Raw genomic sequence first — 18,891 nt, forward strand, 5'->3', positions numbered from 1 at the left:
GGCTGAGGGGTGACCTCATAAAGGTTAATAAAAACATGAGGGGCATGAATAGGATAAATAGACAAAATCTTTTCTCTGGGGTGGGGGAGTCCAGAACTAGAGGGTATAGGTTTGTGGTGAGAGGGGAAAGATATAAAAGAGACATAAGGGGCAACATTTTCACGCAGAGGGTGGTACGTGTATGGAATGAGCTGCCAGAGGATGTGGTGGTGGCTGGTACAATTGCAACATTTAAAAGGCATCTGGATGGGGATATGAATAGGAAGGGTTTGGAGGGATATGGGCCAGATGCTGGCAGGTAGGATTAGGTTGGGTTGGGATATCTGGTCGGCGTGGACAGGTTGGACCGAAGGGTCTGTTTCCATGCTGTACATCTCTATGACTCTATAACTTTATGACTAGGAGCAGGAGTAGGCCATCCGGCCCATCGAGCCTGCCCTGCCATTCAATAAGATCGTGGGTAATCTTTTCATGGATTAGCCCCACTTACCCACACTCTCACTGTAATCCTTAATTCCTTTATTGTTCAAAAAATTATCTACCTTAGCTTTAAAACATTTACTGCAGCTACTTCCCTGGGCAGGGAATTCCACAGATTCACAACCCTTTGGGTGAAGAAGTTCCTTCTCAATTCAGTCCTAGGTCTGCTCTCTCTAATTTTGAAGCTGTGTCCCTTTGTCCTAGTTTCTCCCGCCAGTGGAAACATCCTCTCTACTTCTATCTTATCTCTTCACTTCATAATTTTATGTGTTTCTATAATATTCCCCCATATTCTTCTACATCCCAATTAATATAATCCCAGTCTACTCAGTCTTTCCTCATAAGCCAACCCCCTGTGGAATAAACCTAGTGAACCTCCTCTGCACGCCCTCCAGTACCAGTACATCCTTACTTAAATAAGGAGACCAAAACTGCATGCAGTACTCCAGGTGTGGTCTCACCAGCACCCTGTACAGCTGTAACATAACCTCCCTGCTTTTAAACTCAATCCCTTCAGCAATGAAGGACAAAATTCCATTTACCTTCCTAATTACCTGTTGCACCTGCAGACCAACCTTCTGTGATTCATGCACAAGGACACCCAGGTCCTCTCTATTCATAAATCACACTGAGATATAAATGAATCACTCAGGCTGCTAATTAATTTATATCTGAAGCAAGGACAGTGTTTCAGACAACTGAAAGAGGTGTAAATTTCAACACTGGACCAGAAACACAACTGCAATCTTAAAAAATAATAATTAAAGATTTAGATATTGGGGGAAAAGGCATATTTCTAAATTTGCTGATGGCACAATGATAGCTGACATTTTAAGAAATTGTAGATGAAAGTATTAAATTAAAAATCATACAACACCAGGTTATAGATCAACAGGTTTAGTTGGAAGCACTAGCTTTTGGAGCGCTGCTCTGAAGGATACAGCTGTGTCCTACTCCACAACCACCTGAAGGAGCAGGTGAGAAAGTGAAGGCTGTGGTTATTGTGAATACCACCACAAGGTGGCAGCAACGGTGCACACACACCTTGGTGCAGAAAGATAGTCTCCAGAAGGTCACTCAAGAGGATGGATCAGATCCTGAGCATCAACTCCCTCATATCAACATCATCCTCACCTCTAATTGCAGTTACCACTAGGAAAATCTCAATATAAAATTTCAAATTTTGAAAGTAGAGCTTTGAAATCACAGTTCAGGCAGTCTCCAGGTTTCCAATGGGTTCTGTTCTTGAGTTCATTTGTTCACAAGTCAGAACACAACACAGGACAAAATAAAACAGCCAGTGGTAAGGACAGGAAAGGTTCTGAATCATTAAAATTACATCTCTGTATGGGATCACCCTCTTAAGGACAAGTGTTTGTTCATAAATTAGGGACCTCCTGTAACATTTGATGGAACTCTGGAAAACAGGAAAGTAATGGGATGTGTGTGACACTGAGTGTGAGATGCTTTCCTTTTAAAGAAGGAAAACTCATCACAGCAAACAGGCTGACAACCTGTCCCTGGCACCCACAGAGGTACAAACAGATCTGGCTGAAAAAGGCTGTTTTGCAACGAGAGCCACCAATGGCTAGTGGCCAATTCACTATTTGGACAAATTATTCCATTAGGTGCATGGACTGAACTGTGACAAAGCAATTTCAGTTTGAACATTTGTACATAAAGAGGATGGAACAAGTTACTTCCGAAACAGTGAAAAGCTGGGATCAGCTGGAAATATGGAGAGATTGGGGAGTGCCGGTATACATATCCTTCCAATGCAGGAATCAGAGATAACACCAGGACAGAAATGCTGGTCTCTATATCACAACAGACTGGAAGACAGGGGAGTAAATCTCCTCCTGCAGTGATACAAAGCCCTGGTTAGACCCCCACACCCTCTGGACTCCACACTCAGGAAGGAGAGATTGACCTCTTGCAGAGAGAGCTGCGTCTGCTTCCCAGAATGAGACATCGACTACAAAAGGCTGACTTTACAAGGACAGGTTCCACAAAACAACAGGTGTATTACTTGGAAGGTGGAAGTTTCAGGGAAGATTGGATTAAAGTTTTCAAGGGTCTGTCTGCCTGCTGCATGACTCTATTAAGTGAAGGTGATGGTGTGGAGAGAAACTTTCTGCTGATGGTAAGTCTAGGATTGTGGAGGCAGCCCTTCCATGAGAGAAATTAAGAAACTGTGCTTCACACAGACAGCGAGAAGAGTCTGGAATTCTCTTCAGAAAAGGGCAATTGATATTAAATCAACTGAAAATATTAAATTTATGATTGCTGTAAGTTTTAGCAACTGAAGGTGTGAAGGGAATGTTGACCTAAGATGGATACGTGGAGTTAGGCCACAGATCAGCCATGATCTCATTGAATAGTGCAACAGGCTGGATGGGCTGAATGGTCTACTCCTGTTCCTATTTGCCAAGAGTAGGGAGGGGTGAGGGCTGATGAGGGGGTGGATGGGAAGAATTAGGGAGAGGGAAGGAGCAGGAGGTGATGTGTAGTTAGAAAAGGGGAGAGAGTGGGACAGGAAGGAAGTGAGAGGGCGATGGGGAAGAGGTCAGGAGATGGGTTTTATTGTGGAGCCAAACAACCAATCAGCTTCAAGCTCCACAGTAAAGGAATAAAATGTGGAACTTACCTTCAACACCATCAATCACCCTGTGACAGAGCAGTCAGTCCAAGACTCAGAGGAGGGGAACGTGCTATAGACTGACCTCACTGGCAATTCAGATTAACAAAGGATTCAAGAAGCTGTCCAGCATCAAGTTAGAATTCACTTGGCTCTTGTACCAAGGCACTGGCTGCACAATGATGAAAAGACTAGTATTCACCTTCCAGCCTGAATCAGACCCAGTCAAAACATTCCAAGTATGTTCACCGACTCAATCCTTAAGCACACGAAAGGAATTTTCAAAAAAATCACAGGTTACAACATGACAACCCTGGACTCTGTTCCAGGAAAGGATCAGCAGCTTTCAACTTGATAACAGCCAGACTGTTTTTCCTGCAGCAGTTAACCCTGCAGCTGGGCAGCTCTATCTGTTTACCCATCTGTTGCCAATGTACTCCGAACCGGTTTCAGTGATCCAGTCGGCTTTCCCGGGATCCTGGGTGTCTCACTGATACGAAGGAGATTCACCTTCATATGCACAGACTACACCATTCCAGACGCTCTCCTTTAATAGGCCCCTCTCTGTGATCTGTCTGCTTCTAAAGTACTGTCAATGCAATAAAACACTGCTCGGTTCTTTTAGAACTGACTGTCAGGCAACAGCATTTCAAATTAATTTAACTTTCAATGCCTCCACCTGAAGTCCATCCCATGTTTGTTATTGTTCTCAGTGGTACTGACTGAATATTTCAAGTTGGACTTTTCAGATTGACACTCCATCTGCCACTTCGCAGCCCATTGGCCCATCTGGTCCAGATCCTGTTGTAATCTGAGGTAACCCTCTTCGCTGTCCACTACACCTCCAATTTTGGTGTCATCTGCAAACTTACTAACTGTACCTCTTATGACAAAAGGTAGAGGGCCCAGTACCAATCCTTGCAGCACTCCACTAGTCACAGGCCTCCAGTCTGAAAAACAACCCTCCATCACCACCCTCTGTCTTCTACCTTTGAGCCAGTTCTGTAACCAAATGGCTAGTTCTCCCTGTATTCCAGGAGATCTAACCTTGCTATAAAGTCTCCCATGGGGAACCTTGTCGAACGCCTTACTGAAGTCCATGTAGATCACATCTACTGCTCTGCCCTCATCAATCCTTTTTGTTACTTCTTCAAAAAACTCAATCAAGTTTGTGAGATTTCCCATGCGAGGTGCTGTATTTTGGGAAAGCAAATCTTAGCAGGACTTATACACTTAATGGTAAGGTCCGAGGGAGTGTTGCTGAACAAAGAGACCTTGGAGTGCAGGTTCATAGCTCCTTGAAACTGGAGTCGCAGGTAGATAGGATAGTGAAGAAGGCATTTGGTATGCTTTCCTTTATTGGTCAGGGTATTGAGTACAGGAGTTGGGAGGTCATGTTGCGGCTGTACAGGACATTGGTTAGGCCACTGTTGGAATATTGTTTGCAATTCTGGTCTCCTTCCTATCAGAAAGATGTTGTGAAACTTGAAAGGGTTCAGAAAAGATTTACAAGGATGTTGCCAGGGTTGGAGGATTTGAGCTACAGGGAGAGGCTGAACAGGCTGGGGCTGTTTTCCCTGGAGCGTCGGAGGCTGAGGGGTGAGCTTATAGAGGTTTACAAAATTATGAGGGGCATAGATAGGATAAATAGGCAAAGTCTTTTCTCTGGGGTCGGGGAGTCCAGAACTAGAGGGCATAGGTTTAGGGTGAGAGGGGAAGATATAAAAGAGACCTAAGGGACAACTTTTTCACACAGAGGGTGGTACGTGTATGGAATGAGCTGCCAGAGGATGTAGTGGAGGCTGGTACGATTGCAACATTTAAGAGGCATTTGGATGGGTATATGAATAGGAAGGGTTTGGAGGGATATGGGCCGGGTGCTGACGGGTGGGACTAGATTGGGTTGGGATATCTGGTCGACATGGACAGGTTGTACCGAAGATGTCTGTTTCCATGCCGTACATCTCTATGTCTCTATGACTCCAGCAGGTGCCCCATCTCACTCAGTATTCTCACCAAGTGTCAATGCTTTGGCTAAAAAAATGTTTAATGTTAATTTGACGAAGCTGAAATCAGCGTGGAACATCCTAACGCTCGAGTCCTGTTACAGTACACCAGTCCTCTCTCCAGCTGAAACACAGAAAACAGCAGGAGACCATTCAGTCCATTTAACCCTGTCCCACCATGCAATGTGATCATGGCAGATTGTCAATCTCACCAGCATATTCCTGTTCTGTTCCCTGAGCTGCCTTCAACGGTGTTCCGTGGTAGAGAATTCCACACCTTCATCACCCACACCCCACCGACTCCGACTCCTCCCCCCCCCCCCCCCCCACCCCCCATCTGAGTAGAGGCAACTCTCCTCATTTCCATTCAAAACAGCCAACCCTATTTCCTGAGACCCATGACCCCTGGTTCTAGACGTCCCAACCAGTAGAAAGATCTTCCCTGGGACCAGTCTGTCTAGCCCTGTCAGAATTTTAAATGTTTCAATGAGATCCCCTCTCATTCTCCTAAACCCCAGCGAACACAGGCCTCCTCAACCCAATCTCTCCTCATAGGACAGTCCTACCACCCCCAGGACTCAGTCTGTCTGATCTCTCTCTCTCTCGATGGTGAGTGTATCGTTTCTACAGTAAAGAGACTAAAACTAGCCCGATTGTGATCTCACCCAGGCCCAGTACAGTTTCAGGAAGACCTCTTTGCTTCTCAAATCCTCCTGCAATAAAGGTGAGCAGATCATTTACCTTCCTAACTGCTCACTGGAGCTACCTGTTTGCTGATGTATCCAGACCCCTTTGTAAATCAACCTTTCCCAATCGATCACCATATCAATAATCCTCTACTGTTCCCTGTTTCCCACTAAAATGAACAACTTCACTCAAAAACAGAAATGTTACAGTGCAAGATGAGGCCATTTGGCCCATTGTGCCAGCACCTCTTCTTCAATCGAGTATCATTCCCTCATGTCAATCTCCTGCTGTTTCTCCATATCCCTGTGCACCATTCCAATTCCTATTAATTATCCAATAGCTCAACTGAACCTGCCTCCACTACATTTTCCAGTAATGCATTCCAGACCCTAACTACACACACAGTGTGTTTCCTCACTTCACACTTTAAGACAATAAAAAATAGGAACAGGAGGAGGCCATTCAGCCTCTCGAGTATTCTCCACCGTTCAATAGGATCATGGCTGATCTGACATTCCTCATGTCACTTTCCTGCCTTTTACCTGTAAACTATGATTCCCCGACTGATCAACAATCTATCTCAGCCTTAAGCAGACACAAAGACTGTGCCCTCACAGACTCATAACCCTCTGCAGCTGATGAAAGGTCCCGACCTGAAACATCAACATCCCTGACCTGCTGTGATTTCCCCAGCTCCACACTTTATCAACTCCATGGTATATTGCTTGAGGAAGTTATTCCTAATGCGCTCTATGAATTCATTGGCATAGCTATCCTTTCCAATCAACATGAAGATTAAAGTCATCCATAATTATTGCTCAATTCTTTCTCCATGCTCCTATTATTAGTTGATTTCCAGCCTTTCCCACAGTGTAGCTACTGTTTGAGGGTATGTACATTGCTCCTACCAATGTCTCCTTTGGTATCAAACCCACACTTTGGTTTGTCATGGTCGCCCTCCAACACCTCATCCTTTCATTGGCCCTGTTAGCTGTCAATCACAACCTTATCAATTCAACATCTGAAGAGTCTATCTCCCAGGGTTACCCTACCTGGGCAAGTCAGGTCACATGATGGGCTTCATGAAGGAGTGGGGCAATCTCAGGTGACAACTGAAGATTTTGTCCAATTCCCCTGCTCCCAGTCTCCCTGCAGCACGTTCTTCATCTCTGTTTTCGGTGGCGGTAAGAACAGGAGATGGAATGAGTATCCTGTGATGCAGTTTTGCTGTTCCAGTGAAATGTACGGTCCTCAAGTAGAGCAATAATTCCTGATCCATTAAAGAGGAGCAATACAGACAAGAAAGTACACACTGAGTCACTACAATTCACACCTGAACACTATTAAAGGGCTGAGCAAGGTTCATTGGAACAGAAATGTTAACTTGGAATTCTCTCCAGAAATTTCTGCTTTTGTTTCTGATTTACAGCATCCACATTTCCTTTAGTTTTTATTTACTTTTGAGAGGTTGTTGCTTCAGTTCGGTGTATTACTGAGCCTCCAAATTATGAGCAGGAAACAGGAGAAGAATTCTGCAGCGAGATTCAAGATAAACATAATTCACAAAACTCCTGCTCTGGGAGAGGTTAATCATTTATTAACTCTATTTGGACAGAGAGGGTGGTAATGGGAAACATACCACAGAATTCCAGCTGTATTTCAGGAATCTTCCCTTAAGGAGAGGATCAGTAAAACAACAAGCTCAAACAGGATGATAGTGCACAGGGAGGGTCAATCTGTACCATTTCTTCCACAGAGCAGTCCTGTTCACATACCCTCCCCCATGTATCACATACCCTCCCCCGTGTGTCACATACCCTCCCCCGTGTATCACATACCCTTCCCCATGTATCACATACCCTCCCCATGTATCACATACCCTCCCCATGTATCACATACCCTCCCCCATGTATCACATACCCTCCCCCGTGTATCACATACCCTCCCCCGTGTATCACATACCCTTCCCCATGTATCACATACGCTCCCCATGTATCACATACCCTCCCCCGTGTATCACATACCCTCCCCCGTGTATCACATACCCTCCCCCATGTATCACATACCCTCCCCGTGTATCACATACCCTCCCCGTGTATCACATACCCTCCCCCGTGTATCACATACCCTACCCATGTATCACATACCCTCCCCCATGTATCACATACCCTCCCCCGTGTATCACACACCCTCCCCCGTGTATCACACACCCTCCCCCGTGTATCATATACGCTCCCCGTGTATCACATACCCTCCCCGTGTATCACATACCCTCCCCGTGTATCACATACCCTCCCCCGTGTATCACATACCCTCCCCCATGTATCACATACCCTCCCCCGTGTATCACATACCCTCCCCCGTGTATCACATACCCTCCCCCGTGTATCACATACCCTCCCCATGTATCACATACCTTCCCCATGTGTCACATACCCTCCCCATGTATCACATACCCTCCCCCGTGTATCACGTACCCTCCCCATGTATCACATACCCTCCCCCGTGTATCACATACCCTCCCCATGTATCACATACCCTCCCCATGTATCACATACCCTCCCCCGTGTATCACATACCCTCCCCCGTGTATCACATACCCTCCCCATGTATCACATACCCTCCCCCGTGTATCACATACCCTCCCCCGTGTATCACATACCCTCCCCCATGTATCACATACCCTCCCCATGTATCACATACCCTTCCCCATGTATCACATACCCTCCCCCGTGTATCACATACCCTCCCCCGTGTATCACATACCCTCCCCCATGTATCACATACCCTCCCCCGTGTATCACATACCCTCCCCATGTATCACATACCCTCCCCCATGTATCACATACCTTCCCCATGTATCACATACCCTCCCCCATGTATCACATACCCTCCCCATGTATCACATACCCTCCCCCGTGTATCACATACCCTCCCCCATGTATCACATACCCTCCCCGTGTATCACATACCCTCCCCATGTATCACATACCCTCCCCATGTATCACGTACCCTCCCCATGTATCACATACCCTCCCCATGTATCACATACCCTCCCCCGTGTATCACATACCCTCCCCCGTGTATCACATACCCTCCCCCATGTATCACATACCCTCCCCCGTGTATCACATACCCTCCCCCATGTATCACATACCCTCCCCATGTATCACATACCCTCCCCCGTGTATCACATACCCTCCCCCGTGTATCACATACCCTCCCCCGTGTATCACATACCCTCCCCCATGTATCACATACCCTCCCCATGTATCACATACCCTCCCCCATGTATCACATACCCTCCCCCATGTATCACATACCCTCCCCCGTGTATCACATACCCTCCCCCATGTATCACATACCCTCCCCATGTATCACATACCCTCCCTGTGTATCACATACCCTCCCCCATGTATCACATACCCTCCCCCATGTATCACATACCCTCCCCATGTATCACATACCCTCCCCCGTGTATCACATACCCTCCCCATGTATCACATAGCCTCCCCATGTATCACATACCCTCCCCCGTGTATCACATACCCACGCCATGTATCACATACCCTCCCCCATGTATCACATACGTTCCCCATGTATCACATACCCTCCCCCATGTATCACATACCCTCCCCCGTGTATCACATACCCTCCCCCATGTATCACATACCTTCCCCATGTATCACATACCCTCCCCATGTATCACATACCCTCCCCCGTGTATCACATACCCTTCCCCATGTATCACATACCTCCCCCATGTATCACATACCCTCCCCATGTATCACATACCCTCCCCCATGTATCACATACCCTCCCCATGTATCACATACCCTCCCCCATGTATCACATATCCTCCCCATATATCACATACCCTCCCCCATGTATCACATACCTTCCCCATGTATCACATACCCTCCCCCATGTATCACATACCCTCCCCATGTATCACATACCCTCCCCATGTATCACATACCCTCCCCCATGTATCACATACCCTCCCCATGTATCACATACCCTCCCCCATGTATCACATACCCTCCCCCATGTATCACATACCCTCCCCATGTATCACATACCCTTCCCCATGTATCACATACCCTCCCCATGTATCACATACCCTCCCCCATGTATAACATACCCTCCCCATGTATCACATACCCTTCCCCATGTATCACATACCCTCCCCATGTATCACATACCCTCCCCCATGTATCACATACCCTCCCCCATGTATCACATACCCTCCCCGTGTATCCCCCCACCTTTCCCCCATTACCTTACAGTTTCTATACTGCCCTCTATTCCAAACCATAGTGCAGCAGGAACCTCAAACTGTACATTGTGGAATTATCTTTTGGCAGAATTCTCATCTTGTCTTGCGACCAGGCACACAGCCCTTTTTGTTTTTATATAAATATTTTTATTGAGAAGAAGATTTTGAAATTTTTACAAAAATTATAAAATTACTACGAAATAGTAGAACAGTCTTGCAATATAACAACAATAACAGTAAACAAACCCCTACTCTACTCCACAAACAATTTAGGAGATAAAAGAAACTCTGCACAAACTCTAATTCAATAAATAACTGGATCAAAACAAAAAAAAATTAAATTAAACAGAGCTGAACCAAGGCAAATTAAATTAAATCAAGTGAAGTTACAACACTCAGGGAAATCCCACTAAAGCTCCTCATCACCGGGAGCATCAGTACACAAACCTGTATTTCTTCAGAATTCTTCCTCCCAGGGCCCCCTGGGCCACTAGACACAGCCCTCATGGCCACACAAAGGCCCTGACCAATATAGACAACAAATCCACGTCTATAAAGTTCAAAAAGGGCTGCCACATCCTATACAAAGGGCTGCCACATCTACTTTCTGATGCCCCATAACCATGAGGAAGTCCAGCTCCATAACTAACCTATGTCACCCTGAGAGACCTGGGGGATTTTCCGACACCCAGCTCATCAGAATGTTTTTTCTTGCACAAAATGAAAGAATATTAAACAATTCCTTTGATTAGATTAGATTAGATTACTTACAGTGTGGAAACAGGCCCTTCGGCCCAACAAGTCCACACCGCCCCGCCGAAGCGCAACCCACCCATACCCCTACATCTACCCCTTACCTAACACTACAGGCAATTTAGCATGGTCAATTCACCTGACCTGCACATCTTTGGATTGTGGGAGGAAACCGGAGCACCCGGAGGAAACCCACGCAGACACGGGGAGAACGTGCAAACTCCACACAGACAGTCGCCTGAGGTGGGAATTGAACCCAGGTCTCTGGCGCTGTGAGGCAGCAGTGCTAACCACTGTGCGTTCCCATGTACGTCTGCAGAGGGGAGATTCGGCTGAACGCAAGAGAAGAGATACTGATCTCCCTTGACCTTGGTTCCCAAGACCTCTTCCCAAACACTCGCTATGACACCCCAATACCTATGAAGCTTGTGGCATGACCACAAGCAATGAGTAAGAGTACCAACATCTGTTTTACATTTGGGGCACATTGGGGAACACTCCTATCTTAAATTTCGCAAGCTGCTGCAGTGCCAAATGAGCCCTGTGGAGTACCATCAATTGCATAGCCTATGTCCTATTGCAAATCGAAATCTTCCTTACACTCTCCCAAATATCCTCCCACTCCTCTGGTGAAATCTCCAACCCAAATTCCTGAGCCCAAATTCCACACAGCCGCTCGATTTTCCTTGAGACACTAGCTCCTAATAAATGATCAAGGGTGTTGACTGAGAGAGTACTCATGGATCGAAGTACTCTCCTCTCCATATCCGACTTATAGGGACTAATCATTAATGCAGTATTTTTCTGGATAGAGTCTCTAATCGGAAAGTAACGAAACAGGCCCCTCCAAGAAAGCTCAGATTTCTGGCTCAGCTCCTCGAAAGACATCATGACCTCACCATCAAATAAATCTCTCAAACAGGAAACTCCTCTGGACTCCCAGAGTCTAAAGCTGGAATCCCAACGTTCCCACTGGGGAGTAAAAGGGGAAGTTTTTTATAAATTGCCCTCACTTTGTCACATCATTCATCATGCTTTACCCGCGTTATGGACAATCGGATTTCTGCAATGGTCCATAACAGTCCTCGTGTGTCCATGAACAACAAATTAATGAGGGGGCATTTTGCCTGAGAAGCTTCAATATCCAGCCAAATTGACTGCCGGTCCTGGCAAACCCTGAATTAATGTCCCAAAAAAATTTAAATTCCCGCAAAAAAATATTCAATGAACTTGTTATCCTTCAGAAGGAAAGATCCATGTGCCAGTGTGGCCTTGCCTGTCCCATCACCACCTGCCTTCACCTCCATGTACACTGCCACATGATCAGAAATGACTGTGTTCCCAATTCTGCAGGACAGCACCGCATTCAAAAAGGCTGACGAGGCAAAAAAACGTCAATCCTAGTGTAACACTTATTTGGATTAGAGAAAAAAGGTGAAGTCCCTACCTGCAGGGTGAAGACATCTCCATACATCCACCAATCCTAGTTCCCTGTTCAGGTCCACCAGCTGCCTGGGTTGCGGGGATATAACCATGAGACCCCTAGACATCCTATCCACTTCACGGTCAATAGATGATTAAAGTCTCCCCTATAATTGTATGATGCACCCCAAGGGCCATCAACCTGAAGAGTGCATCCATTAAGAATTTGAGGGGATGTTCTGGGGGGCAATTTACATTCAAGATCTCATATTCCTCTCCATGCATTCAAACTTTAAGGATCAGAAACCGCCCACATTTGTCATTAATTTGGTCTAACAACTGAGATGGAAGGTTTTTCTGAATGAGTATCACTACTCCTCTACTTTTTGAATTAAAGGATGAAAAAACACCCAGCCAAACCCTCTCTGCTGTAACTTTAAGTGCTCCTTATTGGTTAGATGTGTTTCTTGCAGCAAGGCTACATCGACCCTTTCCTTTCTAAAGCTTGAAAGTATCTTTTTTCTTTTAATCGGTGAATGACTCCCCTGAATGTTCCAGGTGCACCATTTAAATGTGCGGTTAGCCATAGCCGTCAGAAACAACCTGTGACTCTCCCCCTGCTGGGAGGAAGAACCTTACTCATACCGCGCTGAGTGAGAACAGTAAACAGTTCATATAAACTTGAAAATACAACTACAAAAACTACCAAATCAAAACTTCTACCATCTACTTCTACAATGAACCAACATAGAACACAAATAAGAGGAGACTTTCCCCCTTGCCCACAGGGGGTGCTCATATTACCCACTAACCCCTTGAAGGCTCCTTCAGGCTGAAGCCGCTCCCCAAACCCAGACAAAACAAAGTACAGAAACATTACGTGTGTCTTACAACAAGAAAATTAAAAGTGGGCATTCAACCCGTCCCATCTATATTTGATCCGCGGTTAAAAAGAAATGTAACCCCCCCACCCCCTGCCTCCCCCAACCCCCTCCATCCTTTACTAAGAGAGAGAAATGAAAAGGAAATGATAGAAGAACAAAGGAGAAGGGAGGAACAAGTGAGAAGAGAGAGAAAGAGGAAAAAAGGGACCCCCACATGTTAAAACAAACCCCTAAAACCAGGTAAACCAAACAAACTACAGAGAAAACTACAGAGGAATTAAATGGGTACTTCAGATCTGTGTTCACTGGGGAAGACACAAGCAATCTCCCTGAGGTAACAGTGGCTGAAGGACCTGAACTTAAGGGAATTTCTATTTGCCAGGATTTGGTGTTGGAGAGACTGTTAGGTCTGAAGGTTGATAAGTCTCCGGGACCTGATGGCCTGCATCCCAGGGTACTGAAGGAGGTGGCTCGGGAAATCGTGGATGCGCTGGTGATTATTTTCCAGAGTTCAATAGAATCGGGGTCGGTTCCTGAGGATTGGAGGGCGGCTAATGTTGTGCCACTTTTTAAGAAGGGTGGGCGGGAGAAAGCAGGAAATTATAGACCAGTTAGTCTGACCTCAGTGGTGGGAAAGATGCTGGAGTCTATTATAAAGGATGAAATTACGGCACATCTGGATAATAGTAACAGGATAGGACAGAGTCAGCATGGATTTATGAAGGGGAAATCATGCTTGACTAATCTTCTTGAATTTTTTGAGGATGTAACTCGGAAGATGGACGAGGGAGATCCAGTGGATGTACTGTACCTGGACTTTCAGAAAGCTTTTGATAAAGTCCCACACAAGAGGTTAGTGAGTAAAATTAGGGCGCACGGGATTGGGGGCAAAGTACTAGATTGGATAGAGAATTGGTTGGCTAACAGGAAACAAAGGGTAGTGATTAACGGCTCCATTTCGAAATGGCAGGCAGTGACCAGTGGGGTACCGCAGGGATCCGTGCTGGGACCGCAGCTTTTTACAATATATGTAAATGATATAGAAGATGGTATCAGCAATAACATTAGCAAATTTGCTGATGACACAAAGCTAGGTGGTAGGGTGAAATGTGATGAGGATGTTAGGGGATTACAGGGTGACCTGGACAAGTTAGGTGAGTGGGCAGATGCATGGCAGATGCAGTTTAATGTGGATAAATGTCTGGTTATCCACTTTGGTGGCAAGAACAGGAAGGCAGATTACTACCTCAATGGTATCAAATTAGGTAAAGGGGCTGTTCAGAGAGATCTGGGTGTTCTTGTCCACCAGTCAATGAAGGCAAGCATGCAGGTACAGCAGGTCGTGAAGAAGGCTAATAGCATGCTGGCCTTCATAACAAGAGGGATTGAGTATAGAAGCAAAGAGGTGCTTCTGCAGCTGTACAGGGCCCTGGTGAGACCACACCTGGAGTACTGTGTGCAGTTCTGGTCTCCAAATTTGAGGAAAGACATTCTGGCTATTGAGGGAGTGCAGCGTAGGTTCACGAGGTCAATTCCTGGAATGGCAGGATTGCCTTACACGGAAAGACTGAAGCGACTGGGCTTGTATACCCTTGAGTTTAGAAGACTGAGAGGGGATCTGATTGAAACGTATAGGCTTATGAAAGGACTGGACACTCTGGCAGGAGGGAACATATTTCCGTTGATGGGGGAGTGCCGAACCAGAGGACACAACTTAAAAATACAGGGTAGACCATTTAGGACAGAGATGAGGAGAAACTACTTCACCCAGAGAGTGGTGGCTGTGTGGAATGCTCTGCCCCAGAGGGCAGTGGAGGCCCAGTCTCTGGATTCTTTTAAGAAAGAATTGGATAGAGCTCTTAAAGATAGTGGAGTCAAGGGGTATGGAGATAAGGCTGGAACAGGATACTAATTAGGAATGATCAGCCATGATCATATTGAATGGCGGTGCAGGCTCGAAGGGCAGAATGGCCTACTCCTGCATCTATTGTCTATTGTCTATTGTCTAAAACAAAGTGAACACTATTGTCCATATTATTTGAACCAGTCGGTCTATTTTAAGGTCTCCAGGAAGTCCTTTGCCTTTTCCGATGAGTCAAAATTAAACACAGACCCTCAGTGGCTGAAACGTAATAATGCCGGATATCTTACCAAATACTGAATATTTAAGTTCCTCAGCCTCCTTTTTACCTCATCAAAGGCCTTCCTCTTGCAGATCACAACTGCACAAAAGTTTTGGAAAAACATCATTCATGATCCTTTGTATACTGGAGCCTGTGAATCCTTCCCCCGTGCCCGAGAGATGTCTAGCATCATTTGTTTATCTCTGTAATGCTGGAGTTGCACTAGGACCGGGCGGGGCCACTGGTCCAACCTGGGCCTGCAAACTGTGATCTGGTGGGCCTGCTCGACCCACACCAGGCCTACCTCGACCTCCAGCTTTAGACACTGCAGGAGCCATTGCTCCAAGAAGCTGATGAGCTGGTCTTCTTCCTGTTCCAGTTGCCCAGCTCCCAAATCAATTCTTGTTTGATTTGGGAGCTCAGGGATGTGGCTGACGTTCCTGACTCTTACACTGGCAAGAAGTGGGTCCAGCTGCAGCTCTTGTTTGATCACATGACAGCTCTGGAGCTGCGGATGGACTCACTGTGCAGCATCCGCGATGCTGAGGAGGTCGTTTAGTGAACTGGTCACACCGCAGGTTAGGATTGCTGAGGGAGACAGTGAATGGGTGACCTAAAGACAGAAAAAGAGTAGGAAGACAGTGTAGGTATCCCCTGCGGTCATCTTCCTCCAAAACAGGGACACCATTTTGGATACTGCTGGGGGAGATGGCTCACCAGAGGAGGGCAGCAGTTGCCAGGATCATGGCACCGTGTATGTCACCGATCGGCTGCAGAGCATTCTAAAAGGGGAGGGTGAACAGCCAGTTGTCTTGGTGCATATAGACATCAATGATATAAGTAAAAAATGAGATGAGGTCCTGAAAGAAGAATTCAGGGAGCTAGGAGAGAAGTTAAAGGGGAGGACCTCAAAGGTAGTGATCTCGGGTTTACTACCAGTGCAGAAATGAAAAAATAGGCAGGATGGACACATGGCTTGAGGAATGGTGTAGGAGGGAGGGGTTCAGATTTGTGGGACATTGGGACCAGTTCTGGGGAAGGTGGGACTCTTACAAAATGGATGGTCTACATCTGAACCAGACTGGAACCAATGTCCTTGGGGGAGTTTTTACTACTGCTCTTGGGGAGGTTTTAAACTAATGTGGCAGGGGGCTGGGAACCAGAAGAGAGAACCAGTAGGCAGTGAGGTGGAGACTGGAGACTGTAAGGAACAGGATCATGAAGTTATCATTACCAAGGGGAAGAGTAGGCAGAGAGCAGATGAACGCAAAAGAACTGGTGGTCTGAAGTGCATATGCTTTAATGTAAGGAATATAGTGGGTAAGGCAGATGAATGTAGGGCTTGGATTGGTGCCTGCGAATATGACGTTATTGCAATCACAGAGACTTGGTTGAAGGAAGGGCATGATGATTGGCAACTCAATGTTCCAGGATATAGATGCTTCAGACAGGACACGGAGGGAATTTAAAGGAGGGGGAGGAGTTGTATTGCTGGTCAGGGATGATATCATGGCTGTGCTAAAGGAGGACACTATGGAGGCCTTCAACAATGAGGCATTACGGGTGGAGCTGAGAAATAAGAAGGGTGCAGTTACATTGTCGGGGCTGTACCACAGGCCTCCCAACAGTGAGCATGAGATAGAAGAACAAATAGGTAAACAGATTATGGAAAGATGTAGATGCAACAGGTGGTGGTGATGGGAGATTTTAGTTTCCCCAACATTGACTGGGATACACTGTGTCAGAGGTCTGGATGGGGCAGAATTTGTAAGAAGCATCCAGGAGAGTTTTTTTAGAGCAGTATGTCAATAGTCCGACAAGGGAAGAGGCCATATTGGGGAATGAGCCAGGTCAGGTGGTAAAAGTTGCAGTAGGGGATTTCTTAAGGAATAGTGACCACAATTCGGTAAGTTTTAGAATACTCATAGACAAAGATGAGAGTGGTGCTATGGGAAGAGTACTAAACTGAACCTAAGCCAATTATATCAAAATTCGGCAAGAGCTGGGAAATGTGGACTGGGGGCAGCTTTTTGAAGGGAAGTCCACATTTGATGTGTGGGAGGCTTTCAAAGATAGGTTGAAGATAATGCAGGATAGGCATGTCCCTTTGAAAACAAGGGATAGGAAAGGCAAGATTCATGAACTGTGGATGACAGGAGAAATCATGCAACTAGCCAAGAGGAAAAGGGAAGCGTACATAAAGTCCAGGCAGCTAAGAACAGAACAGGCCCTGGAGGAATATTGGGAGAGTAGGACCAGTCTTAAACAAGGAATCAAGCGGGCGAAAAGGGGTCATAAAATAGCTTTAATGAGCAGAATTAAGGAGAATCCCAAAGCCTTTTATTATAGAACATAGAACATTACAGCGCAGTACAGGCCCTTCGGCCCTCGATGTTGCGCCGACCTGTCATACCAATCTGAAGCCCATCTAACTTACACTATTCCATGTACGTCCATATGCCTGTCCAATGACGACTTAAATGTACTTGAAGTTGGCGAATCTACTACTGTTGCATGGAAAGCATTCCATACCCTTACTATTGTCTGAGTAAAGAAACTACCTCTGACATCTGTCCTATATCTATCACCCCTCAATTTAAAGCTATGCCCCCTCGTGCTCGCTGTCACCATACTTGGAAAAAGGCTCTCCCTGTCCACCCTATCTAACCCTCTGATTATCTTGTATGTCTCTATTAAGTCACCTCTCAACCTTCTTCTCTCTAACGAAAACAGCCTCAAGTCCCTCAGCCTTTCCTCAGAAGACTTCCCCTCCATACCAGGCAACATCCTAGTAAATCTCCTCTGCAACCTTTCCAAAGCTTCCATATCCATCTTATAATGTGGTGACCAGAACTGTACACAATACTCCAAATGTGGCCGCACCAGAGTTTTGTACAGCTGTAGCATAACCTCATGGTTCCAGAACGCGATCCCTCTATTAATAAAAGCTAAAACACTGTATGCCTTCTTAACAACCCTGTCAACCTGGGTGGCAACTTTCAGGGATCTGTGTACCTGGACACCGAGATCTCTCTGCTCATCTACACTATCAAGAATCTTACCATTAGCCCAGTACACTGCATTCCGGTTACTCCGACCAAAGTGAATCACCTCACACTTGTCCACATTAAACTCCATTTGCCACCTCTCAGCCCAGCTCTGCAGCTTATCTATGTCTCTCTGTAACCTACAACATCCTTCATCACGATCCACAACTCCACCAACCTTTGTGTCATCAGCAAATTTACTAACCCACCCTTCTACACCCTCATCCAGGTCATTTATAAAAATGACGAACAGCAGTGGACCCCACACTGACCCTTGCGGTACACCACTGGTAACTGGACTCCAGGATGAACATTTCCCATCAACCACCACTCTCTGTCTTCTTTCAGCAGGTCAATTACTGATCCAAACTGCTGTATCTCCCACAATCCCATTTCTCCACATTTTGTACAATAGCCGACTGTGGGGAACACTATTGAACGCCTTGCTGAAATCCATATAGACCACATCAACTGGTTTACTCTCATCTACCTGTTTGGTCACCTTCTCAAAGAACTCAATAAGGTTTGTGAGGCACGACCTACCCTTCACAAAACCGTGCTGACTACCCCTA

At 46.1% G+C, this 18,891-nt stretch overlaps 1 protein-coding gene across 5 annotated transcripts in view; it reads right to left on the bottom strand.

Moving 5' to 3' along the window:
- The window catches only part of LOC140462795 (CMP-N-acetylneuraminate-beta-galactosamide-alpha-2,3-sialyltransferase 2-like), a 55,440-nt gene that overhangs the window by 30,048 nt on the left and 6,501 nt on the right, over nt 1-18,891 (bottom strand). For 4 of the 5 annotated variants that reach the window (XM_072556089.1, XM_072556088.1, XM_072556086.1 and 1 more), the window contains exon 1: nt 3,128-3,488. The exons of the other annotated variant lie outside the window; for it this stretch is intronic. In XM_072556089.1, coding sequence (XP_072412190.1) covers nt 3,128-3,139 — 12 coding nt within the window. In that variant the 5' untranslated portion in view covers nt 3,140-3,488. Of the gene's footprint in view, nt 1-3,127; nt 3,489-18,891 lie in introns of those variants that run through there. 5 annotated transcript variants of the gene reach the window in all.

This window comes from Chiloscyllium punctatum, chromosome 37 (assembly GCF_047496795.1).
Source record: "Chiloscyllium punctatum isolate Juve2018m chromosome 37, sChiPun1.3, whole genome shotgun sequence".
Lineage (NCBI taxonomy): Eukaryota > Metazoa > Chordata > Chondrichthyes > Orectolobiformes > Hemiscylliidae > Chiloscyllium > Chiloscyllium punctatum.